Below are 19,061 nucleotides of genomic sequence, written 5' to 3'. Positions count from 1 at the left end.
CACATCACGGGATCTCAAAGGAATTAGCCACGTTCAGTATTGCATCAAATCACGTCGTGTACTATAAGTTGCGTGTCACAAGATTTAATGGAAAGGCAAGGTGTTAGCTCTGTTCGCAACTCGCATCACGACATGAAGACCCTGCGTCGTGGGCCACTTAAATCAATGGAAAACACCTTTAATTTTGACAAGAAGACAAAGACATAAACATGATTATTGTTTATTAGGAGTGAGCAGATCCATTATGGAGCCAAGGATTCATCAATTGGTGATCCTTCATTTATGTTTTCCTTTTCATATGCAATACTTTATGTTTAGGAAGCATGAGTAACTAATTCTCTAGGTTAAGTCATGAAGGAGCAACTCCTCTGGAATTGTTTTATCATGTAACTTCTATTGTCCTTTGAATACAGTTAATTGCCTTGACTTTATGCGTTTACGAATGTTCGTAAATCGATCTATGTCTCAATGACTACAAATTAAACCTAGCTTTGGGACTTGACCTAATTTAATCGTTCAACCTTTATTAGCTTTAGAAATATTCTAATAATGATCTATGACTATAATCTTGCTTTCTTTCAAACCTTCAATGGTTATGGATTCACCTAAGACATCAGGGTTCCATGGCCATTAGATAATGATAGTAACCAAGACATTAGTGGTACTTAAATTCACATCGGTGAAACTTATACCTGATGTGAAATATACTTATTTGACATCGTTTAAATGGTACAAACGATGTGAAAACTTATTATTTAGTATTACAAGAATCGCTCCCGAATTAATGGAGTAAACCACTTTCTACTTAATGGGCAATTCCCATAATGTCTACTTAATGTATAATTACCACTTATTTAATAAATAAATAAATAATGGAAAAATATAACAATTACAACCTTTTAAGAAACAGCACAGTGTACAATAGAGAGATTCAAATACAATTAAAAGGTACTTCCAAGTAGAAATATTAGCTATGTTATAAATTCCAATAAAAAATAATAAAAGTATAAACATAAAAATAAATTGGAATAAATGTATACAAGAAAATATAGGTATATACAATATCCAACATCAGCTCCATATTTGCTAGCCTGCAAGAGATTTAAAATATAATCCGAGGAGTGAGTAAAATATAAATTCATGTTTTTGAAGTAAAAAAGGTAATAAAAGGGTGAAATATACTTATCAAACATACTGTTGAAAATATCTTAAAATCTGCTGCATAGTTGGATAAAGAACTTTCTGAATTTTTATGTTTTTTGAACTCGTGGTGCAATGCAACAATAACTTAATTAAAATCTAGTTTTTAGTGAGAGATCAGATCAATAGTACACAACCTTGTTTATTAGAGAAAATTAACACAAATATCTTTTTGAAATGAGTAATGGATAAGTTTAGCGATTGTATGTGGATATATTTATAGTCGTCAAAGAAACTAAAAATAAGTAGTTTCTAATCAAAAACAGTATATAATATAAATGGTGATTTTCTGCAAACTTTCTGTTTTATTTATGAAATATTTTTCCTATGATACTTTGCCATTACGTTATTAAAGATTGGCTTCATAATATTTTTATTTTTATTTTTTTATTATTATTGTATATTACATACATAGTTCCAAGATTTTTATGCAGTAATTTCAAAACCATTTCCTGTCATCTTTATTCTCCATATCCACAATGGCATAAGCAATGACATAAATTCATTGCCAACGTATTACAGCCTCCGATTCTCATTTCACACTAAATCACCACCATGATGTAATATTAGTTTGATATGGTCTTCCATCCTACAAATTTCAGCAAGCTTAGTTTTAATCACAAACAAAAACAACAACAATACAAACCCTAAAATACAAACCCTATTCAGAAACTGTTTTATTCAATGTGTAATTTCCTTCATTACAAAGTTAAATGTTCATCAATTTTAGTAACCAACCAGAAAAAAAAAATTAAATTTTCAAATTTTTACAACTTAACCCAAAATCCTAAAACGAATAATCAAACCAACTGTCTCAAAAATGCAACAAACACAAACAAAGAACAAGGCAAGCATCAACGATCACAGAAACAAAATAAACAAAATGATCAAAACTTAAAACGAAAAAACAAAATAACGGACAAAAACAGGGTGAATATTAACACAGCTAAACACCATGAAAGGCATTACCTTTAATTACAGCCGAACACAGAAACTTCAAAAACGTCAGAATCGCCGGTGATGATGATGATTTTGGAGGGGTGAGAATGGTGAAAGTTTGAGCGGGAAGGAGGAAGGCCAAAGATGTTTTTGATGTTTCTGACTGAAATGTGAAGAAGGGGTATGAGTAATGTAGGGGCAAAATGGGAAAAGCAGAAAAAATAAACTGAAAAGTGAAAACTGAACTTTTTCCAATTCAATCAAATTAGTCCTTGAACACATGACTTCCTTCTTGCCACGTGTACAAGACAACACAACATGCAGGGCGACATGTCAGCATGACTAATAGAGCACTTGGACGAATGAACCTTTTTGATGGACGTCTGACAAATTCAGAGACTAAATTGATATTTCGCATAATTGAGGGATGAATTTGACCGACCCATAAAAATTCAAGGATAAATTTGATGGTTCACTCCATAGTTCTTCTTAATTTCCAGAATGTAGCATGAAATTTACAATCCGTGGTTTGCTAGCATGGTGGCGATAAGGTCAATTTTAAGCTGCTGAAATGAAAACAATTAATTTCACTTTTTCCTCATAAATTTAATAATAATTTCAAGAATAATTAAAAGGAGAATCTTAATCAGTGTTTCTTGGATATTGGTTAATCAGTCAAAAGAAATAAGATTTTATTAATCAGTGTTTCCAAGACACCGGTTAACAAGACTCTAATTAAAATATATCATAAAACATTTTTTTCATAAAAAATATCCAAAGGCCAAGTCAATTAAAGATTACATTAACTTTAGACTTTGCTAGTCTAAACAGTTCAACCAGTTTGTAAATTACCCATTTCTTTTGGTTTACTTTGTTTTAAACAAGGAAATTGCTACTTAATGCGAGAAAATTCTCGTGAAAGTGTCCCGATATGTAAGCTACAGTCAAACAAAAAAAAAACTTACCCATGACCCCATGTATTCTGGAAATCAGAAAATTAAACAGGCTACTTGTTGATTCGGGAACAGTTCGCTATAAATCCTCTCGAGATATATAGCATCACTCCTTAAACAATAAATAATATTTAATTGGACTCGTCGCAAATAGTAAAACGAGAAAGTTAAAGGTTGGTTTTTTTTTAAGAAGACAAAAATGAAAAAAGAGCTCTAAACCTGTGAAAAGAGTACTAGGCTAGGATTCATACTAAGTTACAAGTAAGATGAATAAAAGCAAAAAGAAAGAAAAGAAAAAAAAACAACGCAACCACGAGATAGCATTGGAAACAAAACACGAGGTAAATTACATGAGTAAAAAACATTGAAAGGGGTTTATCCACCACCGGTGAAAATCAAAAGCTAAGAGCTTGTTTGAAACACTTCCCAAAAACTCTTTTTTAGTTTTTAAAAATTTGAAAATTAAAAACTTTTTTGCTAAACTATTTTTAAAATTTCAGTTTTGAAAACTGTTTTGAATTTTTTAGTTTTGGGGATTAAAACTAAAACATGTAAAAGGATAACTATTACGGGAAGAGGACATGTATATTTCAAAAACTATTTCAAACAAGCTCTAAGTATTTTTTGCTTTCAACCACTAAGAAGATAACAGATTTACTTTGTCAAAGAGTTGTCGTACAAATATTTTGTTTTGCTGGAAAAATACGAATTTCCATATAACTCAAACACAAGCCAACCAAATCAAATGAAGCGAAGACCAACTTTTCATTTATCACCATTTTAAAATGGATGAAATGATAAACAATATGCATCTTGTCTGCTAAACAGATGCCCAACCACTGCAAATAAGAGGCCAGATGCGCCCAAAAACTCCACAACTTACGAACAGATGATCTACACTTTACTCCTGCCCACAACCACTCACGCACAAACATGAATTAGCCTGAATAATTCCATGTCGAATCAGATTCTCTTTCGTTGGTAAGTGATTTTGTAACATCCTCCATGTCAGCAAGAGAACCTTCAAAGGAGCCACTTTATTTCAAACTATGTCGAAGATGAAAGATCTATCACTCGATACCACGAAAGAAAGCATGTGATAAATCCTTCAATTACTGTAAAAAAAAAAAAAAAAAAAAAAAAGAGAAAAGGATAAAGAGGATCAATTTGTTGTAGCCCTCTTTCCAAATTAAATTCATCAGTTGGCTCCTCATTAACGAGGACTGATGTTGTCGTAATTACACATTTCATGACCCACTTACGCCGTCTGGATATTCATTTTTCTCACAACTGCTTCCAAATATTTTCAATCCACCAGAATCTGTCTTCCTTTAACAAAAGCCGACCATGATTCATAAATGACGCTACCTATAACCTTTCTAAGTCTATTGGCTAACACCTTAGCTAACACTTTATACAAACACCCAATCAACAAAATTGGTCGGAAGTCCACTAAGCCTTGTGGGTTTTCTACTTTATGAATTAACGCTATAAAAGTGCAATCATAACTTTCTCCAATTTGCCATTTCTATGAAAATCAAAGATGACCCTCATAAACTCCGACTTAAATTCTCCCTAAAAATCTTTGACGAAGACAAAATTGATTCCATAAGGCTCAAGACTTTTAAAATTTTCACAATCCCACATTGTGTGTTTAACCTCCTCTTCACTAACCATTCTAAAGAGACCTCCACTATCAGTCATGTTGAGACACTTTAAAATCAAATCATCCAAACAAGGTCTCTCGATTCTATTTTCTTTAAAATAAGTTGCAAAGTGATCATAGATCGTTGCTCTAACTTTTTGTATTAGCATCGCCTTAATTAAGCCACTTTACTCTAGAATTTTACCACTACAAGTTGTTATAAATGTTTGATAATATGAACAAATTATATGAATGAGTTTACAACTCCATCTTCTTTTTTTAACAACTTGGCCTCCTCTCCTTGTATATCCATCTCTGAATTTCGACTTTTCATTTCTTTCAATATCCCATCCATATTATGAGAATCAGTTTGATGCTAACCATCCATATTATGAGAAAATGACAACGTGGGTAATTTATGTGGTCTTGTTGGCACTGTTCACAATTCACCGATCGCTAATGATAAGAGATCTTAATTAGATTGCGAGAAAAACAAAATCTAGCTAAACACTTGATAATCACAAGTCATTGCAGATCAATAACTTTTTATTACATTGATATACATGATGTGCACTTGTGGGCGCTTGGAGTTTTTTATTTTATTTACGGTAACCCTCCAATTCCCAACGGAAAGGGGGACCCAGTAATCCAAAGTTCGGCATTAAAGTAAAGATAGTATGGCCAAGAATTGTTCCACTCAGATTCTCTCCAACAATTTGCTTGTTAGCCATATCGAGTTGCGGTGGCGGAGCCAAGAATTTTATAGAGCTTGGACAAAAATTGCACATTTTCTGCGGATAATTTTATAGACTTCCTATATAATGTTACTTCCTTCCTGCCGATAATTGCACATTTCCTGCGGATATACCTTTCCTGTGGATATTAAAATCTTAAGGAAACAATTACCCATGAAGGTATTACATTTAACTGAGAACCTAAATCCTTGACAAAATCCACAGGAAACATGTTTCCTGCGGAATTTACACCAAAATCCGAAGAAAAAGCGAGAGGTTCTAGTAATGATCAGACTTGCTACAAAGAAAGTAGAAGCTGAGCCTGAGCTAGTGCTACAAAGAAAGTAGGCTAGCTGGGAGTGGCTCCGCCCCTTTTGAGTTGTTCATTTTAATCTTTGAAATGTTTCCTTTATTGGCCACTTGAAAATTGCCTTGTTAATTAATCAATTCTATACCCAAAACCTTAAAAACACGGTGATAAAAATACAGGGTTCAAACTTCAAACCTTCTCAAAATAGGGTTGAAGGTAAAATAGGGTCCCCAAACCTATATTATTTATATATTTTTTCTTCACAAAAACTAAAAGAATAATCAAAGATATATGATTCATCATGCCATAATAAATAGAAACAAGAGTTATGATACATAAACATCCTTATGTGGCCATACACCCCTTAACACTCACACAAAAATCTGACATGTGGCCATGTAAACCCCACGCAAACACATTTTCTCTTTCATCTCCTCTTTTCTCTTTCTAGTACATGGGTGTACAAGGGTGTATGAGGGTAAATGATGTCTATGTAACATTATTCTAGAAAGAATGGACAGAAACGTATGTCGCTAGGGTTGGTGACACTGGAAATTGGAATAAAATTGATTGAGCCATTGGAAGACAAGCAGAAACGAGGGTTGGTGTGATTGATTATTTGCATTTTTATAATAACTACAGTTTTATCACTTATGATTATGCCATTCAATCATCACTCTCACAAAACAACGACAAACCTTGCAATTTGGTCTGCAGGGGGTTTAGCGATCGTGTGTGAAATAGGAGGGGAGGATCATAACAACTTGTGTGCCTCACTTATTTCAAATGTCTTTGCTATCTTATTCACAAACAGTTTGGTATTTACTCAGTTGATCCATTGCGTCTATCAGATCATTTGTAGTTTTGTCAATTACGCGGCAATTTGAAATCGTTACGATCATGTTTGCAGCTAATATGGTTTTTATGTGTTTGGACAATTTTAAAAGAAAGAAATAACATAATTTTTAACATCAAGGAACAAAGTCTGAGTCATCTGGTAGACAAGATTAATTTATTTTTTTTTCCTTTTGATGGTTGAAAACAAAAGATACTACTTTTATTTTTATTATTGTATGTGGTGGCTTAACCCTTTGTTGTGTATGGGTATCACCATGTAATTTTGTTTGTATTGGTTCTGCAGCCGTTGTTAAACTCTATGTTTTTTACCTCGCACACCTTGTGGTGAGCTAGTAAACTGTTTTTTTTTTATGTTAATAAAATTCATTATTCCTTGTTAAAAAAATAGTTGTAATAAAAGATAAAAACCAAGATACATAAACATATCATGTCACATATGTTGAAATAATCAAACCCAGCACAAGGCTTAGCCAGATAAGAGCCAAGAGTTTACAATGTCATTACATTAGCATGGAAAAAGAAAAGCAAGACTAAATTTTTTTATGGTGGCCAAGATTTGAACCCTAGACCTTGCATATATTATATATTGTCCATATCAACTGAGCTAAGCTCATGAGGACAAGCAAGACTAAATATCACAACATTACAACATATTGTCAAACCAAAACGACAAATTTTTTTTTTTTTATCCAAAAACGACAACATAGTATCACTATACACATAAAGTGTATACAACCATTCCTAATTCACCCACCTAGAGAGACCAATTAAAAAAATTAACAATAATAAAGATACTGAAATAAATGGATATAATGAAGGGTAACAACTTGATCAATTAATGGTCCCATCAGTTTCATATAAGCTTTCCTGCAAAGGAATATTGAAAATACATAACCAAATGAGAAAAATTCAACATGTGCATAAGTTGCCACACAAAAAACATGTATATAAGTTGAGGTGTCAAAAAAAATGTGCATAATTAAGATGAAGAATAAAAGTATGTTATAAAGAAAATGACCTTGTTATAATTGGGTTCAATCCTTCTCCTCCTCTTTCTCCTCCTCCTTCTCCTTTTCCTTCTCTTCTCTTTTTATTCTCCTTCCAAAGATCTGATCCATGGTTGGAAGTTTAGTCCCAGTGGATTTAGAGGTAGTTGGTGATGATGGCCTAGTGGTTGGATAAAGAACTTTCTGAATGCTTGTGTTTTTAGAACTCATAGTGAAATATATAATGAAGGAGCTTATAAACTTCAAGTTTTATCTGAATAAGTATATTGATGAGTAATGAAGAAACTTGATTTCACCATGCTATATATAATGGTCTAGGCAATGGAAATATGGTAATTTACTCCAACATTTCTGTTCCATTTCGTATATATTTTCAGATGATATTATCCTTTTAATCTTAGTAAATGAATATTCAAAGTAAAAGCCGGTTTTGAAACCAATATAGTCAAGATATATAGGTTGAAAGTTTAAACCTTAGGTATTTCAATGCAAATTTCTCGTCCATTTCTTATATATTTTCCGATGATATTATCCTATTAACGTTAGTAAATGAATGTTCAAAGTAAATAATAATATTTTATTTTTAAAACTTGTTTTGCAACAAATGTAGTCAAGCTAGGATGAAACCCTAGGTATTTCGAAGCAAAAGCTAAGCCATGTACATTTTTTTTTTTGAAAGGTCTAAGCCATGTACATATAAATGGTGAATTTCTGTAACATTTGACCGACAATATTTTTATTTGTTTTTCTTTCTCAAGAAAATGGAGTGAATTAGGATGTTTCTTGAGCAACAAGTAGAGGTATAAGAGTAACAATACTGAATAAATTGAATGAGAATGAGAAAGTGTCAAACAAAGATTTGAAATAAGACAAATTTTACAGTACATCCAACAATTTGAGTGTACCGGTACACCAAATTATTAAATTAATAATTAAACGAGTTGTTTTTTTGAAGAAAAAGAACCGTTTTCTATCATTGACAATTACAATAATTAAATCGTATTTACCAAAAGCGTCGACGAAATAAAATTTACATTTTTTAATTTTTGTTACATATAACAAAGAATGTTGATTATTTTTTATGAGAAAATGTTAAAAATTTAATATAATTCTTATAAACAATGAAATGATGTTTTTTCTTATAAAATGATGTTTTCTAAAATATAAATATTGATAAATAACTCTTTATTTCATAAAAGAATCATTAAATTATAAATTTTTTAAAGCAGGAGTACCGGCACACCTCGGTTTATAAGTTGTACCGTAGAAGTACGCGCCTTTATATTTTCCCGAAACATAGTAGAAATTTATCGTCTACACTTCATACATACATGCATTACCCTACCATATTTGCTATTTAAATAAATAAACATATATCTTATCATATTTTATTGTAAAATATTTGATTTAATTTATGTGTTTTCTGATCTCAAATTTTTATTTTTTAATTTACGTGTTTTAAAAAATGACATATTTACTTCCTCCTAAAAGTCTTCGAACTTTAGAAAATGACAAATTAAATAACAAAAACATAACGAATATACAAGGAAATGAGAAACACAGAGGTGATCGAAAGTTCTTGTCTATCCTATTTTTCAATTGTATTTACTTGTTGTGTGTGTATATTATTGTATTTGCCATTAAAATAAATAAACATAATTTTTTACGAAAAAATAAATTCAAAATATCTTATATTATTGTATAATATTTACTTTAATTTAATTTATGTATTTTACTATTGGGTTAAATATGTTTTCTGTTTATATAAATTTTGTGTTAGTTTCTATAAAAAAAATCGCATGTTTGTTTCCTCTAAAAAGTCTTTGTCTCCACTTTTACTCCTATTTGTTAGTTTAATCATCATTTGAGTAATGGAAGTTCATGTGGTCATTTTATTTTTATTTTTTTATGGTTAAATAGTCGTTACAGAATTCACAATTTTTTAGTTTAATCCCTTAAAAAATTTATTCAATAATGGAGAGAGGAGGGAAGCGAGAAAGTGAGGAAGAGATAGACAGAGGGAAGGAGGGAATAAGGAGAGGGAGATAGGGTGAGAATGAGAGAACGTGGGATTGAGAGAGGGAAAGATAGAGTAAGGGAGAGGCAGCGATATCCCTTTCAATCTATCTCTTTATTTATCACACTCTCTTTTACCCCTATCCATTGTCATCTTTCGTTCTCTTCTCCTCCCTCATTGCTTTTCTTCTCATATATTTAATTCGTGAAGGAATTCACAGAAACAAGTGAACCAAGAGAGCCTGCAAAAACGACCGTCGTAAGAGTGAGGCGGAGCACTATGAGTGGAGGAATTTGGTCTGTGACTGATGAAACTAGGAGGCGAAAGACATAGTTTCACGTTTTTTAGGAAGAAGATGATGAAAATGGATCGAAGAAACTGGATTGGAGAAGGAGGTAGTTGTTTCTCTCTTGGAAGGAAGAAGATGATGATCAGATGAAATTATGGTTTCTTGGGCTTGGGTTAGCTTGCAGGACTATATTAATATTGGGCTTTGGCTTGGGTTAATAAAGTTGGACTAGAAAATTGCTCTTCTCCTATCAAAAAACACTCATGCTCAACTGAACAGGCCAAAGTACCCCGCGTGACTTAAGTCACGCTCGGTACTTTCATCGTGAGTTAACTCATAGAGGTTGTAAACCTAGCGTGACTTAACTCATGCTACGTTCTGTTATACAACAGCAATTCAGAAACATAACGATTCATTTTTCAAAAGTTCCAAATACGATTTTTCTCCCATCAAGTGCGATTTTCTTCATTCTTGCGCCAATGAAACTCAATTTCAACCATAAAATCAAGTAAGTTTTTTTTATCCTATTGTATTTTCTCTTTTTGGTTTAAATTTTTTATTATTTGGAGAAATTTTACATTTTTAGGTTTTTAGAAATTTGGTTTGCATGTTAGTGATGAATTAAATTAGGAATTGTAATTTAGATGTTGTTTAGAGTGCTATGTGGTAGTTTAGGGTTTATAAATTGTTAGATTTTATGTTGATTGAAAGTTGCACTTTAGGTGTTTGATAAAATGTCTCAATGAAAATTTGTTTGTTTTATGGATTGTTAAGATGAAATTAGTTTGTTAATGTTGATTATAGTTAGTTTGTTTGCAATGTGGTAGTTTACGAATTGAAATGACACTGCCGAAATTTAATTGTTTTTGTTGAATAGTTAGAAATAACACAATGTCCCTATGAAAAAATTCATTGATTTGTTGCTTTTTGAAATGTTGTGTAGATATGTCTCAGAGGCCTAATAGAGTTAGGGGAGGGAGGGAGTCTACTACCGGTAGTGCATAGAGAGAAAAGGTCGCACAACACCCTCCTCAGGCAGGTCGACGGAGACAAGGGCACGAGGATTGGTAAGTGTGATGATGTAAAGGGATCATCGTCACAGGCGGATGCGTGCCAGATAGTGGACCCGACGTATTATCAGCATCAGCATCAGGCATATCAGCCTCAATATGAGCAGACTCACCAGCAGGAGGGTGAGGCCTGTGGTGAGGCTCAGAAGGAGTAGAGGATAGAGTTCCAGCCCGAACCGCAGTGCTTTCCTAGGGGGCCTAGTGATTTGTCGCATCTACCTAAGTTCAGTAAACACGTTGCAGGCAGCAAGATATGGGTCGATGATGAAGTAAGTATAATTTTTTAGTTTTATTTTAAAGATATGCTACTTTTTATGATTTAAAGTTTTATGTTAAAACAATTTAAATTACTTAAATTACGTGCGCTCATTTAAATTACGCAAGCTCATTTAAAATATGTGTACTCATTTAAATTAACGCGTAAGAATTTAAATTACACGCGCTCATTTAAATTAAGCGCCTCATTTAAGAATTTAAATTTATGTTAGAATATTTAATGTTTATTTTAATTATTTTTTTTAACGGTGTTTATTTTTCAGTTCAAATGTCCCATAAGGTGACCGGTGTTTGGCATGGGAAGAAGCTTAGTCATAATACCTTGATGGTGCCGGAAGAAGGAAAAAAATGGTTCTAGACGCCGGTGAATGCATCCGGTTTTGCCCCTTCCTTAAGACTAGGTACGACAACATCACTCACGGGCTAATTTGTGTTTTATCAGAGAGATGGAATAAGGAGACCAACAGCTTCTACATGCTTGTTGGGAGATGGCCGTCACACTAGATGATGTGGCATATCTTCTGGACATCCTCATCACTAGTAGGCTCATTGAGCAGGAGGATCAAACTTATGAGTATGACATATTTTTGCTGGAGAATGAGTTGGGTTTTACGACGCAAGAAGCGATGAAAGAGGTGAAAGATCAGCGGGGTCTTTATGTAAGTTACACTCACCTGAAGAGGTGTTATGAAAGCATGTTGAATAGGTGTAATCAGTTGGAGGAGCCTGCATCAGACGAGGAGGAGGAGGAGCAGAGTGTTGTTAGGACCACCTGCATTAAGGTGTTTTTGCTGCTCTTGCTTGGCTACACCGTTTTTGCCAGCAAGAACAACAAAAGCGTTAATCTGCTATGGCTGTTTGCGCTTTAGGACTTGGACAGGTTGGGTGACTGGTCATGGGGCGGGATGACACTTTCTTTCCTGTATGAGCTATTTTGTCTTACCTCTGACTCGGTTGTTAAAGCCACTGGTGGTTACATGACCTTGCTAGTGGTAATATTTTTTTTATAATTTTTTTAGTGGTTCATAAATGTATATTTGTTTGTATGATACTTTCCCTGATATAAATTTGTCTCTTTGTGTTTGCAAGGATGAGTTTTGAAGCACTTCAAGAAGATCGTTCTGAGGAAGCCTAAGCCAGAGTACAAGCCTGGGTAATTGGAAACCTCCTAGGGGCTATGCTGATGTTGGACACTACAGATGCCTCCTTAATTTGATGTTGAATGCTAATGTCATCTGGAGGTCGTATGAGACTCGGCAAGACCTGACGCCTTTTCGAGACATATGCTGATACTCAAGATGGATTATGGCCGACAAAGACAGGATGTGTCGTCACTTTCCAGAGCGGGTTCTGAGGCAATACGACTATATCCAAACCATTCTCAGACCTCCTGCGACGATTCTTGAGTCAGAGTATGTGGTTATCGCCTTCACGGATTTTTCTATCCATGTCCTTAGCCAGCAGGAGAGGGATCATTCGGTCCCAGAGGACGAGGTGTGGAAGTATGTGATGAGGTACATCAAATGGTTCTACTGTGTATCTCATCATATGTTCCGCGAGCCTGCGCCTATTGTTGAGTACACAACTCCTATCCCTCCTTACAAGGAAGTTATTGTAAAGCAGCAGTGAGCTAGACAGCTTCCCGACCCACTCCAGATCATCGACAACATCAGGCGCAAAGTGGATAGTGCTATGGAGATTCCTGATATGTTTTCAAATCCTCTTGTTGTCGGCATTATGGAGAGCATACAGTCCAAGTATAGCATTCTGCAGGAGGTGGCAGTTTCGCAGAGAAGGACTATGAGTCATAGTGCATAGGAGGAGTAGGGTCTTGTTCTAGTGTTTTTAGGACATTTGTATATTTTTAAATGTTTTTGTGACATTTCGGGGGATTTATGACATTTTGATTAGTTTATCGGTTTTTAATTTTGCGTAACTTTGTATTTTATTACGTGTATGTTAATTATTAATGAATGAATTATTAAATGAATGATGAAAACATAGATGAAATGATGAAATGGATGTATAAAAGTATGAACCAATGAAGGAAATTAGGGAAAAATTTCATTTCTGCTATTCTGGAACTTAATACAGGCCCAACGTGACTTAACCCACGCAGATGTTAAACCCAAAATGAGTAAAGTCACGTTGACCTGTAATCCGCGTGACTTAACTCACGCTGAGTTCAACGTGACTTAAGTCACATTGGGTTTAACACATGCATGACTTAATTAAGTCACGCTGGAGTGTATTTTCGTCAGTTTGGATAGAAGACTCATGAACGTTCATAAAATAGGAAACCAAATGTGCAATTAAGTCTTAATTAAATTTAAGTGAAGGATGTTATAAGTCATGATAAAAAGAATTCCCTAAAATTGTGTTGTTGTTTTTTTTGGTCAAATGAATGGTTTAGTTCTTTTTTCTTGTGTGTTTGTATGAGAGAGGTGGAGCATGAAATAAGGGGATGAAATCCGTTGAGTTGAATTCTAAACTCCAACATCTCAAAGAAGACAAGTTTCAAACCATTGAATTTCTCTCCTCTCAAAACAATGTTCTTTCTTGGTTTTTTGTTTCCTCAACCAACATTCTAACAACCTTAATTATTGTAACAAAAAAAAAATAAAAGGAACAAAGTACATTGCATTACATTATTTCAAACAAAACTCTTCAAAAGCTTTCCAATAAGTATGAACCTATTTGGTGGCAAGCCACCACAAGGAGGGGCGAAGTTTACACGCCGGACATCAAGCGGACGAGTAGTGAGTCTATCAAGAGATGATGACATGGATATGTCCGGTGAGTTTGCTGGCCAAAATGATTATATCAATTACACCGTTATGATGCCACCAACACCAGATAATCAGCCCGGAACATCTGATTCAAAGCAAGGGACTACAAGATTTGCCTCGGATACTCAACAAGGAAGGGGTGCTGGCGGAGGTGGTGCATCTAAAATGGATAGAAGAATGTCGGTGTTGAGCTCGGAAAATAATAAGTCTATGTTATTAAGGAGCCAAACTCAAGATTTTGATCATAATAGATGGTTGTTTGAGACTAAAGGAACCTATGGAATTGGAAATGCTTTTTGGCAAGATGATCCAAATTCTTTTGGAGATGAATGTGAAATGAGCATGTCAGATTTTATGGACAAACCTTGGAAACCATTAACTAGAAAAGTTCAAATTCCAGGCGCTATACTCAGTCCTTATAGGTACCTTTCTTAATTATGCTATATAGTTTTTGTTACAATATTTAAAGGTTATATGTCTATGGTTTGCATTCAAAATAAAATTATTTGTCTTGGATAATGGTAGATCCTTGTAGACATGCATCATTTCTGAGATTTCATAATGATCTTATTTCAACATTTTTTGTTTTGGTTAGGAGAAACTATTAATAATTAAAATGACGTTGATAGTCATCTTACGACGGTCTCTGATAGTCATTTGTGAGATTTCATAATGATCTTAATTAAACATGATGTTATAGTCATTTTACTATAAACATTTGAAGTTTTGAATTGTTGGTATGCACTACTTGTAACATTTTAGCTGCTACATTTGTTGGCGACCACATAAGTTCAAACATTGATTCAAAGATTAATACATGGTTTTCATAACAAAATTATGTATTACTTATAATAATTAACTTATCTTTGAACACAGGTTGTTGATTGTTCTCCGTATGGTGGTTCTAATATTTTTCTTAGCTTGGCGAGTTCGGAACCCGAACTTTGATGCACTGTGGTTATGGGGGATATCAATTGTTTGTGAAATTTGGTTTGCTTTCTCATGGCTTCTTGATATTCTCCCCAAACTGAACCCTATAAACCGAAGTGCGGACCTTGTTGCATTACATGACAAGTTTGATCAACCGTCTCCTTCAAATCCAACCGGTCGGTCAGATTTACCAGGCATGGATGTTTTTGTTTCAACCGCTGATCCTGAGAAAGAACCGCCTCTTGTCACGGCGAACACAATTCTTTCCATTCTTGGTGTAGATTATCCTATTGAAAAGGTCTCATGCTATATTTCAGATGATGGTGGTGCCATTCTCACTTTTGAAGCCATGGCTGAAGCTGTGAAATTTGCCGAGGTTTGTTTATATTCTTTAATAAGGAACATGTTTCACATATAAGCATTTTGTTCAATTTAGCATGTTTTAGTCTGTTTAGATTCATGATAATACACAACCAACTAATCCATGTTTGCAGTTATGGGTACCATTTTGTCGAAAACACAATATCGAACCAAGGAATCCAGATGCTTACTTCAACATAAAGAAAGATCCTACAAAGAACAAGAAAAGACATGATTTTGTAAAAGATAGGAGATGGATGAAGAGAGAATATGATGAATTTAAAGTGAGAATCAATGGACTACCTGAGGTAATAAAGAAAAGATGTAAAATGTATAACAGCAGGGAAGAGAAGAAAGAAAAACAGTTAGTTAAGGAGAAAAATGGCGGAGTTTTACCACCGGATACAACAATTGATGTCCCTAAAGCTACATGGATGGCTGATGGTACTCATTGGCCAGGAACTTGGCAAAATTCTACACCTGATCATGCTAAAGGTGACCATGCTGGAATCTTGCAGGTACCATTTAATTTCTCCTCTCATCCATCAAATTTTTTTTGTTTTTTGTTCGTAATGTTTTCGTTTTAGTCCTGCAAAATTTGTTCATATTGAAATTTGGTGTTTGTTTAAAGTAAATTGTGATTGTCATGTTTTCAACTTAACAGGTGATGAGTAAGGTACCAGAGCATGACCCTATAATGGGCCATCCAGATGAGAAAAGTCTAGATTTCACAGGCGTAGACATTAGAGTTCCAATGTTCGCATATGTTTCTCGAGAGAAGCGGCCCGGGTTTGACCATAACAAGAAAGCAGGAGCCATGAACTCCATGGTTCGAGCCTCAGCCATTTTGTCCAATGGCCCTTTTATACTGAATTTGGATTGTGACCACTATATCTTCAATTCACGTGCTTTGAAGGAGGGAATGTGCTTCATGTTGGACCGCGGCGGCGATCGTGTTTGTTACATACAGTTTCCACAGAGATTTGAAGGGATTGATCCCTCGGATCGATATGCAAATCATAACACAGTCTTCTTTGACGGTGATTCAATATTTCATCTATATCTATATATATTCGTTAAATGCATAGTTTAAAATTGCAGGCCATAACCGCAATTGAAGCCGCAATATAAAGATTAGCCACATTATCTGCATCTGTCTGTATTTTGCTGCAACATCAAGTTCTAAATGCATAGTTCTAAATTGTGGTCTACAACTGCAATTGTGGCCGCAATATAAAGATTTTAGATGAATATGCTTTGGCATCACTATCGTGATTCTGGCCTATGTTTTTTTTCGCACTATTTAGGTTTGCATAGTTGCAATTCAGAACCATATTAAATGTATATGTGTTTTATTCTAAATAGTGATTAGATTTCATTTTTTTTTTTTAGTATCTAGTGATATATTTACCAATGTATGATATATTAGGAAATATGAGAGCATTGGATGGTCTACAAGGTCCAATGTATGTCGGAACCGGTTGCATGTTTAGGAGATATGCACTCTATGGATTTGAACCTCCAAGATTCATTGAGCACACAGGTGTATTTGGAAGAGTAAAAACCAAGGTGAATCATAATCCAAATCAAGCAAGATTACACCTTGATGATGATCAGGAGCCCCTACCAGGTGATTCAGAATTGGGTTTACCGCAAAAATTTGGAAACTCAAGTATGTTCACCGATTCCATACCTATAGCTGAATTCCAAGCAAGACCACTTGCTGATCATAAATCTGTCAAGAATGGCAGGCCACCAGGGGCATTGTTAACGCCACGCCTACCGTTGGATGCTCCTACTGTTGCTGAGGCAATTGCTGTCATCTCATGCTGGTAATTTTCTTTCTAATCTCTCCTTTTTTAGTGCTAAGAGAAAAAATAGTTCTAGTATTAACAAATTCATCTAAATTAGCCAAGACTTTACATTGAATAAAATTAAACAAATCACGAATTCAAAACATGGTCATGTTGAGATTTTAAATATTGGAAGAGAATCGGTGTCAAATATGGTTGATGCAGCTTCATTGTTGTCACGTTATAGTTATCGATACATAGAAATGTTGTGGCGCAGATCTTGATCACAAATCTTTTTTTATAACCCTGAAAAAGACAATTCATCGATCCAAACTGTCAATCTTAATGATTACTACTGCAGACTTGAATATAAGCAAAAAAAGTACATGTATATGGTTAACATGTGGACTAAAAACATGTATTTTTTTTGCTTACCAGAGACATGTACTTCTTTTTCTATCAAATTATCGATTTGGTGATGGCTCATACATGAATGTATTTGATATGCTAACACAGGTATGAGGATAAAACAGAATGGGGAGATAGAATAGGTTGGATTTATGGATCAGTGACAGAAGATGTTGTAACTGGTTACAGAATGCACAACCGTGGATGGAGATCGATATATTGCATCACAAAAAGAGACGCTTTCCGTGGAACAGCACCTATAAATCTCACCGATCGTTTACACCAAGTTCTAAGATGGGCAACAGGTTCAGTAGAAATTTTCTTCTCAAAAAACAACGCGATTTTCGCAAGTAGACGCCTTAAATTCTTACAAAGAATTGCATACCTCAATGTCGGAATCTACCCTTTCACCTCATTTTTCTTGGTCATATATTGCTTCCTTCCAGCAATGTCACTTTTCTCAGGACAATTCATAGTCCAAGGCTTAGATCCAGCATTTCTAACTTACCTTCTTCTCATCACAGTCTCACTTTGTCTAATCTCACTCCTTGAAGTAAGATGGTCAGGAATTGGCCTCGAAGAATGGTGGCGTAACGAACAATTTTGGGCCATTGGTGGAACCAGTGCGCATCTTGTCGCTGTCATACAAGGATTATTAAAAGTCGTAGCCGGCATAGAGATTTCATTTACATTAACAACAAAATCAGCTGGTGAAGATGAGGAAGATGTCTATGCTGATCTTTACCTAGTGAAATGGACTAGTCTCTTCATTATGCCACTAACAATTATTATTGTCAATATTGTTGCACTTATCATGGGATTTTTAAGGACAGTATACAGTGTTATACCTCAGTGGAACAAGCTTATGGGAGGTACATTCTTTAGTTTTTGGGTCTTGTCTCATATGTACCCTTTTGCTAAAGGGTTGATGGGTAGAAGAGGAAGGGTTCCAACAATTGTTTATGTTTGGTCAGGGTTGCTTTCTATTACTATTGCATTGCTTTGGATTTCAATTGATCCTCCAACTGATACTACTGCTTCAGGAGGAAATTTTCAAATATGATTATTATATTCTAATATTTTTGGTTAGGAAGAGTATGTGTCACTATTCATTATGTATATCATCATATATAAGAATGTCACAATGTGACAAGAAATAGAAGTGAAAGATAGATTTTGTCTTTTCTTCAATTTTATGCAAAAGAATGCATGGTTTGAAATGTACAAACTGAAAAGAGTATCATTTAACATTGTTATTCAAATGTAGAGATATTTTTGTAAATGTCAGACTTCATGTGGGTCTCACAACTATATGTTGGATCCATTTAATGAAATTATTGAAATGTTAAATATATTTTTGTATGATTATATATAATGCTATAGATTTTCAATAGTTAACAAGTGTAAAGAAATTAAATACATTCACATTACTAAAGTATTCAATCTATAAATTAAGTGGGTACAATAAACAAATTAAATAAAG

The 19,061-nt window shown here is 34.2% G+C and overlaps 1 protein-coding gene and 1 long non-coding RNA gene across 2 annotated transcripts; both read left to right on the top strand.

Moving 5' to 3' along the window:
• Nucleotides 1-9,621: 9,621 nt before the first annotated feature.
• Nucleotides 9,622-13,210, top strand: LOC25488232 (uncharacterized). Its single transcript, XR_003009356.2, has 4 exons — nt 9,622-10,460; nt 10,896-11,291; nt 11,562-12,290; nt 12,388-13,210. It is a non-coding gene; the product is annotated as an uncharacterized lncRNA (long non-coding RNA).
• A 600-nt stretch (nt 13,211-13,810) lies between these two features.
• On the top strand, nt 13,811-18,769 carry LOC25488231 (cellulose synthase-like protein D1). Its single transcript, XM_013607906.2, has 6 exons — nt 13,811-14,509; nt 14,964-15,393; nt 15,512-15,895; nt 16,042-16,417; nt 16,807-17,209; nt 17,687-18,769. The coding sequence occupies exons 1-6, from the start codon at nt 13,986-13,988 to the stop codon at nt 18,639-18,641; spliced, it is 3,072 nt and encodes a 1,023-aa protein (XP_013463360.1). The 5' UTR covers nt 13,811-13,985; the 3' UTR covers nt 18,642-18,769.
• Nucleotides 18,770-19,061: the final 292 nt, after the last annotated feature.

This window comes from Medicago truncatula, chromosome 2 (assembly GCF_003473485.1).
Source record: "Medicago truncatula cultivar Jemalong A17 chromosome 2, MtrunA17r5.0-ANR, whole genome shotgun sequence".
NCBI classification, from domain to species: domain Eukaryota; kingdom Viridiplantae; phylum Streptophyta; class Magnoliopsida; order Fabales; family Fabaceae; genus Medicago; species Medicago truncatula.
Note: the sequence above shows the minus strand (reverse complement) of the source record. Positions and strands in the feature narration are given on the sequence as shown.